The following is an 18,622-nucleotide window of genomic DNA, read 5'->3' as shown; positions in this document are numbered from 1 at the left end:
CAAAATACTCATCATGTATTGTAAAAACAAATCACTGTCAAGGAAATGTGAGGTCAGGACAAAAGATTTATGTCATTTATATCTATGAATTTAATGGACAGATTAATGAAAATATTACATACAATACAATACAATGCATTAAATGAACTGATTGTATGGCATTAGGACTATACTACTATACTATATTAATATAGCACTAGCAAAAGTTATCCTATTGATTTTTAATTTATATTCACATTTCATCCCCCCTTGGTCTCGGAAGAATGCTCTTACACAGTTCAAACATAGTTTTTTTGGTAGTGTACTCAACTGAGAATTTCTTATTTCCTGTACTTGGTATATCTGCCACCTTAACCTGAAGCAAAGAACAGCATTATGGTGCTGTCTCACACCTACTGACCTGTCGTACATCCAACTCTGCTGTTATATCCATCCGCTGGTCTAGGCCAAGATGCTCTCCCATGATGCCTGCCCGTCTGTAGCTACATTCTGATAGGGCGTCATTACACAACATGTGAAAATCTCTCCTCCCGTACCTCACCCCCATTTTCTTCTTACCCCCATTTTGTCTTCTCACTTCTTCAAGTTTCTCTGATAGAGGTGCACTTTATCAACCTCAACCCCCACCTCCCAATGTGGGCACTCTCCTTTCTTCCAGACAATGTGATGTGATGGACTGAGCTGCCCACTCTGGTTGGACCAGTAGAGTCAAGCCCGGGTTATAATTTCCGTATGGATAGATTCCAATGACGTCAAACCGCAATGAACATGCGTTTGTTGCATTTACACTTTTTGTAGTTGTGTCTCCACAGCATTCGTTTCATTTGGGTGCGCAGTCAGTGGTGTTTCTGCTGATGTGACATCATTTTGGCTGTGCGGAACCTCGTGACCCTCGCGAATACATCAAGCATATTTATATCTAGCTTGACTCACCAATATCATGTCAGAGGCTCACCACATCAGCCTCTACTGGTACTGTTCAGCTGTAACTCGATCCCTTCTTCTTAATCTTAGAATCAGTCTATACCCCTGAAATTAGCTGCTGGCTTTAGCTTTTAATTATAGTAAAGCTACTCACTATTTGTCTTTGAAATACAAAATACATTACATGTCTAACTGGTTGGCACTGTTGTAATGGCTCTTGACACATACAATTTGTTAAATGGGAAACAGTTGAGTATCACGTTAGGTGCTCTGCCGAGTAGAATACCTTAATGGAAGAGAGTAAAAACATTTAAACATTTAGGTATATTACCTATCAGTGAAATGATGTGAGTTCACTCCATACACACATGCTGGACTTAGTTACAATACTATACATTTAGAAATGATGAAATCATGGTGTTTGCATTTTTAGGTTTTGTAACTGAGGAAGTAAGATTTTTAGCACAGCATAGCGGAATTATGAACTTGTACTCATTTAAACTTTGCCCGCAAGCAATAAAGGCATTCTGCTCTGCAGATAGCACCTAATGTGTTACTCATACTGAAACTACTGTAATGAGGATATCAGTGAGCAGCTAACAGCGCTAATGCAGTAACTGTTTTGTGTTTACTCTGCTGTTACCATGGTGCTGGCAGCCTGTTTGTTCTCAGCCTTTACTGATACAGTACCCACTTTCATATATTTGTTCTCATACAGGAAAATGGCTTACATGCACAAGATGCTATAGTAAGTATTATAACTTAATCTTCTTTGTCTGTGGATACAACAATAAAAACAATAATAACAATAATAATAATACATCAACATTGATATTATGTACTGTTCTTGCCCATAAATGTGTTGTTCTTGAAAATGTTTGTTTGAGAATGTTTGGTTGCCACGGTGATGGTACTGTTACTTTCTAATTTGCATTTACTAGTAATTTCAGAATTAAGCAATATCACGAGAGGGAGTGCTGTTATATTATCATTCATTAAGGAGTATTTTTATACATTTTAGTTTCACCATGTAGAAATTTCACTTTTTATACATTGTGCCCCCATTTCAGGGCACCATCATATTTGGGACAAATACCTGTGTTTCTATTTAGTCAGGTGTGTTCAATCACTTCCTTTGTGCATGTATAAGAGAGCTTTCAGTAGCTTGATTCTATGCTTTTGATTGCCTTTGTGTCTGGTGAGGACCAGAGTTGAGTAAAGTTGACCATTATGAGATCCTTGACCTTCAAGAAACAAGAAAAGAAACGAAAAAAAAACAGTCATAGACATAGATTGGAACGTCATTATGAACATCATTAAACCCCCAGACCCCTTGGGGGCTTTAATGAAGACTCTTCAGGAGGCAGGCGTGGATGTGTCAGTGACTAGTGTCCGCAGAAGATTTCACAAATAGAACTACAGAGGCTACACTGCAAGATGCAAAACACTAGTACCTAAAAGAGTTCTGGAAAAATATCTTCTCTTTTGCCCTAAAATTGGAAGTAAAATGTGCAGTAACATGTGCAGTAAAATGTGCAGTAAAATGTGCAGTAAAATGTATAAACATTTATCTTTAATAAAAGCTGAAAATCCACTTTTTCACCATGTCAATTGTTTGATTACACAGAGCCAAACAGAGAATTGGTGACCCCGAGACACGACCAATCTGCAATTCTGAAACTGCGATCCTTGGGTTGATTATGGCCTCCCTCAGCATCTTCCTTACCATCTGTGGGGATAATATGCACTTGCATACTCTTCATCGCAAGTTTGCAACCATTCCAATTTTAAATTTTTTTATTTATCGTTCATGTCTTTTTTCTGCCCATTACCTGACTTGTGATGGTCAAGTACCATCTGTGCTAATGGTTGACAAAGGGATTTTGCATGTTGTTACCTCAATTTTATACTTTAGTGAAACAGGAAGTGATGGAATCAAACCATATAGTTCCTTTAGACTGAGATTAACTAAATTAAGTAAAATTGTATTGCCAATTTCACTTGATTTATTATTCATTTTTTTAAATGATCTATTTACAATAATTGTCAAGGGTGCCAATAATAATTCACTGGTTAATTTAAAGGCCCACTCAGTAATTTTCATTGCTGAAAAATGGGAATGGTTTACAACAAGCAGAAAGGCGAAGATATGGTGCACCATGGAAACAAACGTATAACTCCCTTTCCAGGTAAGATAGGAATATTTAGCAAATAAACCATGCCTAATGAATTTAGATGTACTTGATATTGTCACAGTAGCCATATATGAACTGCAACAGTCAGAAAGGCTGAGAAGGATAAATAAACCCTGGTTATCAAGATGGCAGTGCAAGACATTCAAAACTATGAGTACCGTGATCCACTGAGATACTTACAGTAGTTGTCATTTGCTTAATTTTTGTTGAATAACAGCCAAAATTACTGAGTGGGCCTTTAATTTAGTTTTTTGTTTGGAGGGGTGGGGGTGGTCATATTAGACATCCATTTTGTCTAAACAAAATGAGTGACAAAGGTTACAGCAGTACCATTAAGGGCGGGACCTTGCATTTCATACTGTGTGTGCTGGTAAAAATATAAATGGTACAGTTGCATGATATCAGCTGTAAGTCATTCTTGTGAAATCAACACTAAATTTGGAAATGTGTTCTCTGTAAATATTAGAGTGATGTAAATTTGTTTCCCCTGTCACAAGCACATCAGGAGGAAATCAGTGCCATGCCAGGGACTGCAGTGAGCATGCACTCACTGGTTCGGCATCTACACCCACCTGTAAAAAAAAGACATTAAATTCTGAAATGCTTTCTTCAATGGTGCTGCTGGCAGACCCGATTGTGCGACAAGCTGCAAGGTAGAACGCAATCCACCAATATCCACATGCCCTCCCCCACAAACACACACACCCTTCACCTTTTAACCTGGAGTAATTGTAATTCAGGAGCCAGTCACACAAGCATTTCAGTCAGCTGCCAGTGAGAAGCAGCTCAGAGACAGGGAGAAACATGTCTACTTTTTATCATGTAAACTGTGGCATTCCATACATTTGGCATTCCATACTGTGGCATTCCATACACCAATAATAGGGTTCTTCTGCTGAAACATTAGAACAACACAGATTCCTGTGATACCTGGTAGATTTAGGACTACAGTGGGGTGCAGAAATATGGGCACCCCTGATTTAAATGTCTGTTATAATGAACCTGTATGTGATCGAAAGCAAACCAAAGACCAAATGGTACAGAGTTAAACACGAGACCTTTCTGCAAATTAATGCAAGATTGCTTTCTTACTTTTACTTTAAAAGAAAAAAGAAAAGGGCCCTGTACAACTATGGGTTCCTCTAACAAGGATTTCAGAATGAAGATGGTTTATTTCCACCAAGAAGGATATAAAAACCCAATGTTTCAAAAGACCTATTTCCACTGTCAGAAACATTATTAGAAAATGGAAGATAAATGGAACAGTTGAAGTCAAGGCAAGGTCTGGAAGACCAAGAAAGATTTCAGATAGAATGGCCTGAGAAATGCTCAGAAAAACCAACACATCACTGCAAAAGAGCTGCAAAAAAGAGTATCAAACGCAGGTCTTGAAAATCTGTGGACAGATTTCAAACTTGCAGTACAGTGTGTTAAAAAAGGTGAATAAATATTTTCGTAATAGCTTTTAGTTCAATATTTCAAATGTAGTGGAAACATTACACATTCAATTCCAAATTCCAAAAGCATTAGAAAATTTTATCAAGTCAAGACATTTTCTCTTCAAACTCTCAAGATTTTACTTCACTTTAAATTACTTAACTAATATTTAGTTGCATAACCATTGTTTTTGATAACTGCTGCACATCTGCGTTGCATCGAGTCAACCAACTTCTGGCACCTAGAAACAGGTATTTCAGCCCAGGATGAATTAACTACATTCAACAGCTCCTGTGAATTTTTGGGTTTTGCTTCAGAAACTGCATTTTTAATGTCACCCCACAAGTTGTCAATGGGGTTGAGGTTGGCCACTCCATTACCTAAATCCTTTTTGTCTGGAACCAAGATGTTGCTTGCTTACTCGTGTGTGTGGGTTCGTTGCGTTATCTTGTTGAAACACCCATTTCAGGGGCATTTCCTCTTCGGCATACGGCAACATAATCTCTTCAAGTATTTTGATGTATTCAAACTGATCCTTGATCCCTGGTATATGAACCCCAGACCGTAGTATGAAAAACATCCCCATACCATGATTTTTGCGCCACCATGCTTCACTGTCTTCAAAGTGTACTGTGGCTTGAATTTTACTCTCATCAGTCCACATAATGTTACGCCATTTCTCATTGGGCCAATTGATGTGTTCCTTGGCAAATTTTAACCGATTCTGCACATGCCCTTTTTTCAACAATGGTGCTTTATGGGGGCTTAGCTTTGATCAAACCTCTTCTGACTGTAACAGCACTTACAGGTAATTTCAGATAATCTTTGATCCTTCTGGAGCTGATGAATTGCTGAATCTTTGCCATTCTGACTATTCTTTGATCCATTTTAACAGTAGTTGCTCGTATTCTTATGCTTCTTTTGGGTTTTTGTTGCCATTTTAAAGCATATGAGATCATTTTAGCTGAGCATCCTATAATTTGTTACACTTCTTTATATGTTTTCCTCTCTCCAATCAACTTTTTAATCAAATGACATTGTTCCTCCAAACGGCCCATTTGCTTCCCTTCTTCCTTAATAAAGGACAATTAATGACACCTGTTTTTTCACAGAATGAATGAACTCCACACTACTATTATTTTGAACACACCCCTTTCAATGAATGAGTCAATTGCTCAGGGTGCATGTCATGACAGTTGCGTCTGTTGTTTTTCTATTACACTACTACATCTACAAGTAAATCATTTGCCATGCAGAAATATCACTACTACTAATAACAGCGGTTCATCAGGTTACAGATGTTGTACTGCTATTTTCTTGAACACAACTGTACATGCAATGAGGCCAAATAATATTTTTGAGCTAGAGGTATTCTTCCATGAAGAATGTGGAAACTTTCAAAAGCGAGAATTGAAAGACTCTTAACTGGCTACAGGAAGCGTTTGCAAGCTGTTATAGTTGCCTGAGGAAGAGTTACAAAGTACAAACTTTTGGAACCCTGTCAGTTAGTTATTATTTTGAAACTGCAAACAATTTAAATAAAAAAGTAATCTTGTTTTAAAATGTGAATAAATGTGTCATGTTTAACATTGTATGATTTAGAGGCCAGTTTTGCTTCTGTTCACTTAGATATTCATTGTAAAAGGCTTTTTGACCAAAGGTGCCCAAATGTTTCCAGACTACTGTAGATAAACGATAAGCTCTGGAGACTTATTGTTGAGGTTGCAAGGACAATGAAAACGTGGACATTAACCTTACCTTTGGTGGGGCAGGGGTATGTGATGGGCGGGGGAGGTGGGTTAAAGAAAATAAGAAACTGGAGAAGGGCAATTGTTTTCAGTTTGAGTGCACAATGCAAACAAGGATTTTGTGCCACATTTGAGCAAGGGCAACAGGGAGTTAGTAGGTTACTGCTCAGAATTAAGACAATTTAATACAGTACCTTCAGTCTGCCATTGTGTAGATATACAGAACACTGTGAGGTGGGGTTAGGATGATTCCAAGGGCCTTCAGAAAATATTAGAATGTTGGATTTTGTGGGGTGCTTAGGCCCAAGGTGAGATTTGAGTTATGGGGCTCAAAAACCATGGTGGTGACCCTGTACATAGATATCCATTTTATATTCAGTTGGGAGGATCTGGAATTGGAAAATGTTAGTATATTTAAATTAACAGATTGTTCTTTTGTAAGCAGTCCATCTAATATTAGAGGCAGTACATGGGAAAGGCTGGAGGCAAACATTTCTGAAAACATGTTTTGATAAAACATTGAGAGCCGAAACATGGATCTGTATCCACAGGCTTGACTTTTGATTGACATTTGTATGCCGTCATAACGAATGATAAATGGAACGATAAACAACAAATGTTGTGATGATGAATGTGATGAATTATCATATAATGACCACTTTAATCAAAGTGCATGCTATCTCTTGTTAATTCATCCATTGAGTTTGCATGCGATGTGATGGTTTGCTAATTCACTTAAATTTTCCTTCACCTTCAAAATACCAGATTCCACTGGTCACTGTGACCTTATAAACTCCCTCTGCCCTGCTCCACCTCCAACTATCAAACACATCCAGCCTTACACTCCATAGTCAGTGGGGTAGCTGTTTACATCACTGCTTAATAAAAGCCTTCTTTTAAAGAGAGACTAGGGTTCACACAGACAGATCTATGCTAAAAATACTAAAATACTTAACATTCCATGTCCTTAAATTATGCCTATAGTGCGGTGTGGGGAAATAACATCAACCAATGAATAATCTCCTCTGTGTGAAACAATGACCAATGATCTGTCCTCCAGATCTTCCAGACAGATTAAGGCTTTACTGATGTTTTCTCCATACAAAACCAGTCCATAATGCATTTGGTTTAGTAAACAATCTTTCTATGTCATTTTTTAGAATTAATATCTTCACTCCAACTGTTCTGGAAAATAACAATTTAGAAAATGTAGAATTGTTTTCACGAAAACCATAGGTATTATCCACAAAGTATTAGGTTAGTGATGTTTTTCAATTATTTCAATTAGTTTAAATTCCATCTTATCACATGGCAAGTTAATCAGTAATAAAAGTAATGAATGTAAAGGTGTAAAAAGTAATAAAACATCTAGTTTGCTCAGACAAAAGGTTTAACAAGAATTGAATGTTTCAGCTCACCATTTCTAGGAATTCTCCCACAGTCAATCAGCCATTTAACAACATTCAGCCATTACTTGTCATTATTTAATTGGAAGCAAAATGTGGCTTATCTCTTCTGAGAGTGTAATGGACTGACTGACCCCTTTTTTGCAAAAGAAAAACAAAATACACGTGATACATTTTCTCTCTTTGATGCAACATTAACCAGCATTTTTATATTTGTGTATGACCTCAAGAAAACTCTTCTTAATTACAACTCCCCAGCAACTTTCCCAACTGAACTAATATTCAAATGCCGCATAGTGCAATATATCAGTATGATTCAGTTGCTGTAGAAAAAAGGGGTAATATCAGCATCAACTCTATTTTGCTACAAGAAATTACAAAGAAGGAACCTACACTACAAACATAAATCAATCCTCTTAAACCCATACAGTACAGATTATTCATGTTCAACAGTAGCCAATGTTCACCTCCCTCTGCAATGCACCTTGACTTAGCTCTAATTTATAGAATGCCCAAAAAAAATGTAATATTGATTTTCTTTTCTTTTTTCAGAGTGATTGATGTAGCTGAATTGATTTCTAATCAATTACTTTATTTTCATTGTATGATTGAATATTTTTAATCTAGTCTAAGCATGTAATGCATCTATTTTAGATATACCAAAAAAGGATGGAACAAAAAATGGATTATTTGGAATAATATTTAGCTTTCTTATTGTCCCTTAAGTAAATATTACTTGAGTTTTCTTTTGTATTTTCTGGATTTTCTCTTTGCTATCTGTTCACTTCTTGATTGCATATAGTATTTTAGTAAGCATAATCAGGCATGTTTGCAAAGTTGCACCACAATGTCCAGAAACTAAGAAATCTTTGACATCAGTGACAGCACAGCAACACTTCTTCAGTTTTTCATTGCTTACTTTAGCAAAAATGCTAATCCCATGTGGTCAACACTATGCCAATGAATGCTTTCCTAGTCAATGGAATAAACTGATGGTGGTACTGATCTGCACTGATTGTAATGACAACTTTGATGTGCGATCATCTTAAAGTGGTTTCTCTCAGAAAATCTCTCTATTATGATTACATAATGTGTTGTAAAATCTAATGCTATGTTTATACAGTATGGACATCTTTAGTCTGGTGTAGTGTTGCCATAGACAGTTACCTACACCTACATTGTACCACTGTAGCCAATTCATAATAGCAATCTGTGACTGTGAACTAATTACATAATACCCTGAAAACCACTAAGCAGTTTTAGTATCAGAATATCACATATCATAACATGACAGGGTGAAATCATGCCTATGTTTCACAAAGTCCCTATTAGAGAGGTACAGCTGAACTTTTTGGGACCCGTTTAAAAAATAATTTAATAAAAAGTTACATCTCTGCCCATTATTTAGTATCAGTTGAACACCGTTGCCTGCTTTCATTGTCCTTGTCTGGTAAATGCAAGGCCAGTGCTGGTTAATATGTCTAAGTTGTGAAATGGGGAGGTTTTTTCAATTCCAAGTCTAGTTTTCCTTTGAGTGTCCCTTCCACAGTCAGAAAGTACTAAAGAGAATATGTCAAACGCCCTGCTTGTTTCGGGGTATGTTTCAGCATGTTTCAGTGATGCATAACACTGGAAAACCACAAAAAGCATATTAATATTATTGGCAGTGGTGCTTTAAAATGATCTGCCATGCAAGTTCTCTGTTCCCCTAGCCACTGTTCAGAAAAAAATGTGTAATTATCTAATGACACATTGACACAACACAATGGCACAATGACATTAGTGAGCTCAGCTGTGGTGTCTAGAGATACAAGTTGCAATCAAAGATCACTTGGTTCTTAACATGTTTCAAATGACAACCCTAAGCAAAAAGAAGTACATGTCTGGGCTATCTGTCAGCCAGTAATACTGCAGCATTCCAGGGATTAAGGATATGCTTCAAAGACAGGTTACTCACATAACCAGTTAGCGCTCTCCCACTAAAAAGATAATGATGTGTCAATGACATAGCACATGACCACCACTTGACCAAGCCTCAAACAGCATGCATTAGCGGAGCAATTTTAAAAAGACGAATTTACTTTTTTTTTTTTTAAGCTGTTGTTTACAAGTCATAATACAATCCTGCACTGAAAATATTGTCCTATACATCACCCAGTGTGACATATTTTGGATTTATATTTTGGATAGGTACTAAATCTTTATGCCATTTGAAAGTACATACATGGTATTTAAACAGCAGTGATGTGCTCTCTGGCATTTCTTCAGGTTTGAAGACTCAGCTCAGCAAGTGTTTGACTCTAAAAATACAACATCGTCACTTCTACCTCAGCATGTCACATTTCTATGAAATGACGATCAGTTCCGGCTTGGCAATTTGAAATACATTGACGTATGGCTAAATCTGATGCTGAAGAGCCACAGATGTGCCTACAGATGACAACTACAAGAGACTCAGTTCTCCCGATGTTAGCAGTAAAACATGCTGCTGGTTAAAACAAAGAGGTCCTGTTTCACACTATTGTTTATCTCAGCTATCTTTAATTCTTGAAAGTGGTAGTTTATTTTTGTGCACATTAACTTCATCAGATATCCTGCCCAATTGTTAAAAGGGTGTTCCTATTAAGAATATTGTCACATATAAAGTATTTTTAGATCTAAAAGGATGGTATGTTGAATGCAAAATGAAATATAGCATTACTCATGCAGCCAAATATTCACATTGCAAATGAATGCTGTCATGGGAATATCACATTTGCATACAGTGTATTAAGAGAAATAATGAATAAAAAAAATATTTTACTCTATTACACATACCATGGGCTCACCCCTGTGCAAGGTCATTGCAACAATTCTTCAAGTTATCAACATCTCTTCACATACATTTGAACCTTCAGACAATGCAACAGTAGACGTGAAATAGCTGGGCTACAATGTTATAAAACAGGACTGATGTATTGTGACTATCTGTGTGGCTACTTATTCCACAGCAAGCAGACAAAATGGACACTAACTTCTGAGGCTCTTTTAGATGTGTGTGGCTTTGTCATGGCTTCGCTTCCGCAGCTATTTCTTCTTTTTTTTAAACAGGAAGTATCAAAATATCTATTTATTTTCATAATTTCTTGTACGTGGTTCATGGTATCTGGATGGTTGCTTGTGTGAACATTCAAAATTAATTGTATTGAATTTCAAGTCAGGTAATCGTTGGGGCTGTATATGCATTTGTAAGTGTGCAATGCATTTGTAGCACGCCTCAGAATGCATTTATGCCACAGAAGGGCACAAATGCTTACCTTGCACTGGTGACAGGATGTGACTAATACCAGGAAATGCAGATGCATATTTCCTCAACACATTTATATCTGCATTGTACCTTACAATCTGAACACTTCTCACATTGTAAAATGCAAATCACTACATTTGGGGAAAAAAAAAAAACAATGTGCCATGTTATATTCTCTCACATTCACATAACATAATCATGAAATAATTTAACAATGTACAAATAAAACTGTCTTCGCAGTCAATGGTGTGTGACACTATTTAGTATCCACAACCTGTTTTTGTTGCTTGGTAACAGTGCATGTGCTTTTCTTCCTTTTGTGCAGTCATATATTAAGCACTCTCAAAATAAATAAATAAATAAATAATTTGCTATTAAGATAAATACATTGATGATAATAATGATAGCCTAAATGCTCATTTCTAGGCATCAAATACAAAATACAATAATGGTTAAACAGTTCTGTTTAGCCTGGACTATATTACATGCATATGCTTATGTCGGTAATAGGCTACTTGCATACCTCATTCATTTTGCAAGTAGGAGGCATTCATTTGAGCCATTCACCACAATGGTATCTACCAGATATGAAATACACACATCATGCTATTGTTTAATTAATTGAAAAAACACTTTCAGATTTGAATATGCATATTATTATGCTGTTTTTCATTATAAAATTAGTTGGCCAACCTAATGTATTTCAAAGTAACTAGTTTTAAGTGCAACAATAGTCTACGCCTACAACTTCCGGAGTTTATGTTTGCTGTTACACACAATAGTAATTCGATAATCAAGAACGTCGTGACCGGTTACATGCAAACAAGTAGGTATTTTCATTTTGTGTTCTGTCAGACCGTGCACAAGCGCCTCTCGTCCACAGTCATTCATGTTGTACGTTTGTGATGTGGCACTTGGCTCCCCCTGTGGAATTTTACAGTATCAGACAAACAAGAAGGCACAAACAAGAGAAAAAGAGAAGAAAAAAAATCGCCAACGATCTAATCGCGTTATCTGTTCCTTTCTGGGAAACACTATTCGAAACTTTGATAAGATACAGACATATTCAATGAAATAGCATAATTCTTGCACCTAATTCAATTAAATGGTCAAACGGACTCGCCAACTTCTGTTATGTGAAATAGGACTAAATGAGCAATAACTCGTTTAACTTCATTAGCAGTGAATTACATCATTACAAAGTGTCCTAGATTGCACTAGTTCCCTTACAAACTGGAACTTAAACTGTTAATAACGTGCTTCCAAAAAGACGAAAACTTCAGCAACGCTCAGAAGCGCTCTCTTTAGCGTCTGACCGCAGAATGAGACCGACGAATGGCTACATCCACAGAAAGTAGCAAGTGCAACACACATATATACTATTCTAAAAATAGAAAATGTATTGGCCAATGAGCACGGTGGAGTTTTAAGTCAAATGTACCAATTGTATAACGAGACAGGACGATTGTATGTCAGGAGACGTTTGTGATTGGTCAAAGGTGATATCATAGGCGCGCGGGCAACCGGGTTCGATATTATTGGTCGGCTCTCTAGCAGCGTAATGTTGTCACGAGGGGGGAGGTTGGCTGCAAGGTTTGAATAGGGAAGTTTACAGAGAGCCAGATCTTGCAGTTAGTTCAGTGTTTGCAAATAGAGTGGCAACAGTGGGAGAATAGCGGTTCAGGGAACGGGAAGCAACAACATTTAACTGATGTGCAATTGCATGTGAAAGTACACTAAGTTCACTTGCTGTAACGAATACAGACATTTCCTGAATCTTTTTGATATATAGCCTGTAGCTAGTTACATCTGGGAATAAAATGGATGTTCTACCTATGTGCAGCATCTTTCAAGAGCTTCAGATCGTTCATGACACGGGGTATTTTTCTGCTTTACCATCCCTTGAAGAGTACTGGCAGCAGGTAATATTATTTTCAAAACATTTTCGCAAACTTGAAACTGCTGTTGAGCGGTGTTCAAAGCAGCAGAAACCAATACCAGTTCGCCTGCTGTTCTGATTGGCCGTGTAACCAAAGCAAACGCGCTCGCTTGCTGAGTTTTTTTAGCTGCCAACATAATTCACTAACTAGCTCTAATAATAGCAAATATTTGTTAGGCAAACTCTTGGCAACCCAATGATACGGATACTTATTCTAAAACTATCTTTGTCGAGTTGGTATGGGACTTGACAGGCTGGCTCGCTTCACAAATATCTGTCTCCTGCTTTCTGTTATCTTGCTCGTTACCTACATGCCTCGTCTTGCACGTAGGATATTTTTGAGTCATGTAGCGTGCTGTAGAAAATTACAGGCTAAGTGCGAATATTCTTTTCAGATACATATCAGTAACGCACTATCTGTATAAAAACGACATGTATTGCTACTGCCAAACGTCATTTTTAACAAGAAACAATGCACGCATAACGTATATTAACAAGTCGCCATGTCCTCCGAATATAGCCTACATAAAAAGTCTATCTAAGGATGAATAACCTAGGTGTTCAGGTAACGCTATCAGTCTCGACAAATTGAGGTCGTGACGCGACGTGTTTCAAATGGTTTGCTTTGATTTGAAATGGCTACACAGATTGTGATGGTACGCAAGTTTCAGTGTATGGATGGCTAGCTAAATAAGATTATGTTTTCATGGCGAAAATCCATATGTTATGTTTTATGACTTAGTTACTTAAACAGTAACTACGTGTGATAGAGGTCGGATTATGGGCATTATCTTTAGATAACTGATTCATAGATCATTTCTGCTGAAACAAAGTGGGGCTTTAATTTAACAGTTTGCTCTTAAACATAGCTGAACATTAAACAGCGTAGGATCAGCGTGCGAAACTACATCTTTACGTGCATGCTGTGTTTGTATCCATTTTTCCTTCATAGAGAATATTGGAGTTGGTACGTGATTGCAATTGATCTAAGTACCCAGTTTCCTTCAGGCATTTGAACGTTGGGCACGGAGCCAATTCTACTACCATCTCGGACATTTAAATCGCTTCAGAGAAACATTCTGCTATGTAGAATAGTTTTACATTATTTAAACGTTTGTTTTGCACTGATTGTTGAAGTTTAAGAGAAATGTGCGAGATCAGCACTCGAAATAAACAAGAGTGACTTTTCTTTGACGCGACGTACCTCATTTGTTTCGCATTTGTGTATCGGTATGGAGTATATTTCATGTCAGGAGAATGACCTACTGTGTGCATGACTAGATGTTGATGTAGCTGGAAAATGTGGGGTACGAGTGTGGAAAAACGGGTTTGACTTTTGCCAAGCGATATGCTCATCAGATGTTTTCAAAAAGGTCTTAGAATGATATAGTCACGGTTTGAATGCTCAATGTATTAAAAGCTCTCAGCCTATTTTCAAGAAAGAGTGGCATGAACAGACAGAGAAGTTTTGTATAAGGTGTTGAATTGCATACCACCCTGCCAGTGTTAGGAAATGGCTCTGGCTGAATGAAGCTTAGAGGAAGTTAAGTGGCTTCTTTTCTAAGAAAATGAGTCACTTCACAGTATTCTCCAGCTCACTCTATTGCAATGTGGAGTTACCATGAGAGCTTTGAAATGTGTGTTTTAGCAATGAATGAAATCAAAGGTATAGTTAGTAATTGCTCATCCAGGCCTCTGTAAAACTCTTCAGAGGGCTTATATTCAACATTGCTTGTGCAGTATTTTATTTATTTATTTATTTATTTATTTATTTATTTATTTATTTATTTATTTATTTATTTATTTATTAATTAATGGGAATTGGTTGTCATAGGCCAGGCGTGTTGCTGCACTGGTAGCATTGTAACTGTTAGCTGGTGTTTAGGATTGTTACTGTTGGCCAGTGTTGTAAATGTTAGTACTCTGCGTCCTGGTGACCCCAGGGGTGTTATGTAAAACTGAAAGTAACGTGTAAGGCTGTTTCATTCATGCTTGGGTTCTGCTTTCGCCTTGTCTCAGACGTGTCTGGAGCTGGAACGGTATCTTCAGAGCGAGCCATATGTCTCTCCCCCGGATATCAAGTTCGACAGCCAGGAGGACCTCTGGAGCAAACTCATCCTGGCTTGCGGAGACAAAGGGGATTCCGACCCAAAGATCCCGTACATAAAAGAAGAGGACAATCAGGACAGCCAAATTCTGGAGACCAACAGCGTAAGCTCCGACGCCAGCAGTGAAGCTTCGGACAGCTCCGAGGAGCTCTCCCCGACGCACAGCTTTACCTCCAACCCTTTGAACGCCGTTCTGGTCAACTCCGGACACTTGAGCTCTTCCGTCATCAGCACTCCGCCGTCCTCTCCGGAAATCGGCGTGGAGTCCTCCGTCCCAAAGGTCTGGAGTGCCGTGCAGGCGGAATTGCACTTGCCGGGAAAAATCCGAGCCGGCGGCGTCGGGAAGGCCGCGGACAAGACCGGCGTGGCCAACGGGGAGGCTTCGCCGGACGGCAGGAGACGTGTTCACAGGTGTCACTTCAACGGATGCCGGAAGGTTTACACGAAAAGTTCCCACTTGAAAGCACACCAGCGCACGCATACAGGTGAGCGGACCGCTGCTCGCACATGTTCAGCGGGTTTGCCCCTATGTTTCTGTTGTCATAACATTGCATAAGTCTTGGGAATGAGTCCACAGCGACCGGCAGTGACGTCACAAGCGCTTCAGCAGCTTGTCTGTAATCAAACGACGCCCCTAGTGTCGAATAACGTGCATCTTGGCTTTACATTTTTTATTTGCTCGCGAGAAAGTCGACGTGCGAATCGGTTGTCCTTTCGTTTTTAAATGTAATATTTTAAACTGAACTTCATAACCCCACGCTTTGAGTCTTTGTTTTGCATGGCTGAATACCTAAACGGTGACCTAATCTAGTTGGAATTTGACTGTGTGCGGTTGGGGGAGGGGTGCGTCGTTGGGATCAAGGGACGCAGTTCTTCAAAACAGATTGTGTTTCAGCATGGGAAAGGACAGGCTCTGATTCAAAACTGAAAACGGCTCTTTTCAGTCAAACGTTTTTAGATGAATTGTGGGAATTGCATTGTGAACTCTGATCCCCCCCCCCCCACAGGCTGTTTACATCTGCACCAGGCATTAGAGGATCTTCTGCATTCTTTAAATTCTTTGTATTTATGGTACAAACTGTAACACATGAATGGAATTTGGTCCTCAAATTACCCTCTTGTACTATAATTTGACTTCCCCACCCCCACACCCCCACCGCCTTATTTGTCTTTCTTTTGGTATTCACACTGTCAAATGTTGAGTAACGCCGGGGATATTTACGAGGTAGATTTGCGCGTTTAAAGTTTCTTTTTTAATTTGTTGCATTTGCATAAGATGTGTTGTATTTTAGAAAACCTAAAAGTTTGATATTCTTTTTCTTTCAGGTGAAAAGCCTTACAGGTGTTCTTGGGAAGGCTGTGTGTGGCGTTTTGCACGAAGCGATGAGTTAACCCGGCACTTCAGGAAGCACACTGGGGCAAAGCCATTTAAATGCAGTCACTGTGACAGGTAAGCTGATGTCACTTGTTTTGTTGTTTTTTTTGGGCTTTTCTTTTTTTGCAGTATACCCACTGACTTGACTTGCAGAAATATTCCAATATCAATTGAATATATTCATTCGGATTCAGCCCTAAGTGGGATAAATGGCCTCATCATTTTACATTTTTTAAAAGTTTTTATGTTCCTATGTGTGAAAGGTGGCATTCCATTGGAGTTTTGTGGTTTTCTTTAAGTATTTAAACACCAAACTCTCAACCACTCTTATAATAGGAACAGGGAAGGATATTTGAGCACTGATGTCCTTCATATATATGCTTAAAGACTTGCTGTTTGGATGTAACATCTTTTCTCTTCTCTCCGTGTGCAGGTGTTTCTCCAGGTCCGACCATTTGGCTCTGCATATGAAGAGACACATCTGAGTGGGTCAGACGACGGTCAAGGGGAAATCGTGTTTCCCGCCCAGATTCGAGGTTGACGTGCCCTGAGAGGAAGGGGAGTGTGTCCCAGCCAAAGCGTGCCATTTTGCACCATCCTCAGTGCCTGCAGGACCTCTTGAAGAAGCTGTTCTGAAGGTTGTTGAAGCGAAAAAAAAAAATATATAAAAAAAAAAACAAAAAAAAGACAAAAAAAAATCATGTATGAAGCAGAGAAGCGCAAGGGGGATAATATTTTTTTTTTTTAAGAGAGGAAAATGTGTGTGTATGGTGCATGATATTCTCGGACGCTTGCGTTGGTATCGAACCCGTCCGGCCCTCCCGAGACGGCGAGCGGAGCGGAAAAAAGGGCTCGGAGAACGCTCGGCCGGGCGGGAGTCCTTGTGAGCGAGGAGGTACCGGTGACGCTTTGGGCTGAGTGGTGGAGAGGAACAAGTCCCCGTGTTTGTTCCCTTGTGGTCGTGAGTAGAAATCCAGTCTGCGTGTTGGTGAGTGCAGCAGTGAGCGTGGACTTGCGGGGGGGCGGGGGGAGGTTATCGTTGAGTACCTCCTGTAGAGGAAGGTGGATGGGGGGGCGGGGGGGGGAGAAGAGGGGCGACACCTGGCTTCTGACTCGGGTGAAATCGGTGGGGCCCCCCCATCCAAAATGGAGGATACCCGTTCCTGAATGAGAGGGGCTTTTTTCGGTGTTTGGTGCAGCTACTAAATGTGCAATGTGTTACGTGGCCTGTCTCGCAGGCCGCAAAGCTCATTTGTAGTCCATTGTATAAGCTGTGTGCTTAGAGATATAACACAACTATAACTTCAGTATAATAGACCGGTGTTGCATGGTTCTAGGGTTTGTACACTTCCTGTTGTTTGTAATCAGGACTGCAAATAGATTCCAATAAAGTGCAGCTACATACAATGGGTAATTGTTACAATATTGTACATAAAGCCTTGAGTATTTTTTATTTTGATTTTTTTGTTTTGTTTGGAAAAAACCACTATGGCTTAGCAGCTGATTTGCTCATGAAGCATTTTCTTTCACTTATTTATGCCTTGGAGACTAATTTTCTCTTTCCTTCTTTTCTACCTGTTGATGCACTGTTGACCTTAATGGTGCCTTATGCAAGTGACCTTGTCCTGTGGAACATTCCCTGGAAGGTCACATATAGTTGTATGGGTGATTTGAAAAAGCTTTATTAAGGCTCTATTTCACATGAACTTGCACCTTTCCTTGCAATTGGCGATGGTTATTAGACCATGTGGCTTTTAAATGTGTCTTTACTTTAGCGTTCTTGTCACACCGTTTGTCAGATTATATCAGTTAATGCAGCGCCTAATCATTTTTGAGCCAATTTAAATTCAAATTATGTTCAAGATACGGAAATTTCTTAAGTTTTTTTTATGTAGAGCACTTAATAAAATTTCAATGTATTTACTACTGTGTAGTATGTACTGTAATATGTAATTTTACACAATATGTGTTCAACAAATTTTAGTTTAAAGGTACAAAACCCTGAAAACACGAGGGAGAGAGGGTGTTGTCATTTGTTTGTCTAATTTCATTTTGTTGTGTAATTGTTGAGAAAACGGAGCTGCCATGACAATGGGTAATTTTTTTATTTTATTTAAAAGACAAGACATTTATTCTTTGCAAGCAAGACCGAGGAAAAACTGAAGATCCATTGCAATGAACAGCATATGGCTGGACAGGCCTCT

At 38.7% G+C, this 18,622-nt stretch overlaps 1 protein-coding gene across 1 annotated transcript; it reads left to right on the top strand.

The window, feature by feature from the left end:
* Window positions 1-12,567: 12,567 nt before the first annotated feature.
* Window positions 12,568-17,436, top strand: klf6a (Kruppel like factor 6a). The gene is made up of 4 exons (XM_061239385.1): window positions 12,568-12,918; window positions 14,955-15,528; window positions 16,370-16,493; window positions 16,852-17,436. Exons 1-4 carry the CDS (start codon window positions 12,817-12,819, stop codon window positions 16,901-16,903), a joined length of 852 nt encoding a protein of 283 aa, XP_061095369.1. The 5' UTR covers window positions 12,568-12,816; the 3' UTR covers window positions 16,904-17,436.
* Window positions 17,437-18,622: the final 1,186 nt, after the last annotated feature.

Source organism: Conger conger, chromosome 4 (assembly GCF_963514075.1).
Source record: "Conger conger chromosome 4, fConCon1.1, whole genome shotgun sequence".
Classification (NCBI taxonomy): domain Eukaryota; kingdom Metazoa; phylum Chordata; class Actinopteri; order Anguilliformes; family Congridae; genus Conger; species Conger conger.
Note: the sequence above shows the minus strand (reverse complement) of the source record. Positions and strands in the feature narration are given on the sequence as shown.

Excerpts from the sequence above, each read along its gene's own strand:
- klf6a (XM_061239385.1), top strand. The coding sequence starts at position 12,817 with ATGGATGTTCTACCTATGTGCAGCATCTTTCAAGAGCTTCAGATCGTT. Across the intron at positions 12,919-14,954 it reads TTGAAGAGTACTGGCAGCAG|ACGTGTCTGGAGCTGGAACG; the intron begins GTAATATTATTT and ends GCCTTGTCTCAG. Across the intron at positions 16,494-16,851 it reads AAATGCAGTCACTGTGACAG|GTGTTTCTCCAGGTCCGACC; the intron begins GTAAGCTGATGT and ends CTCCGTGTGCAG.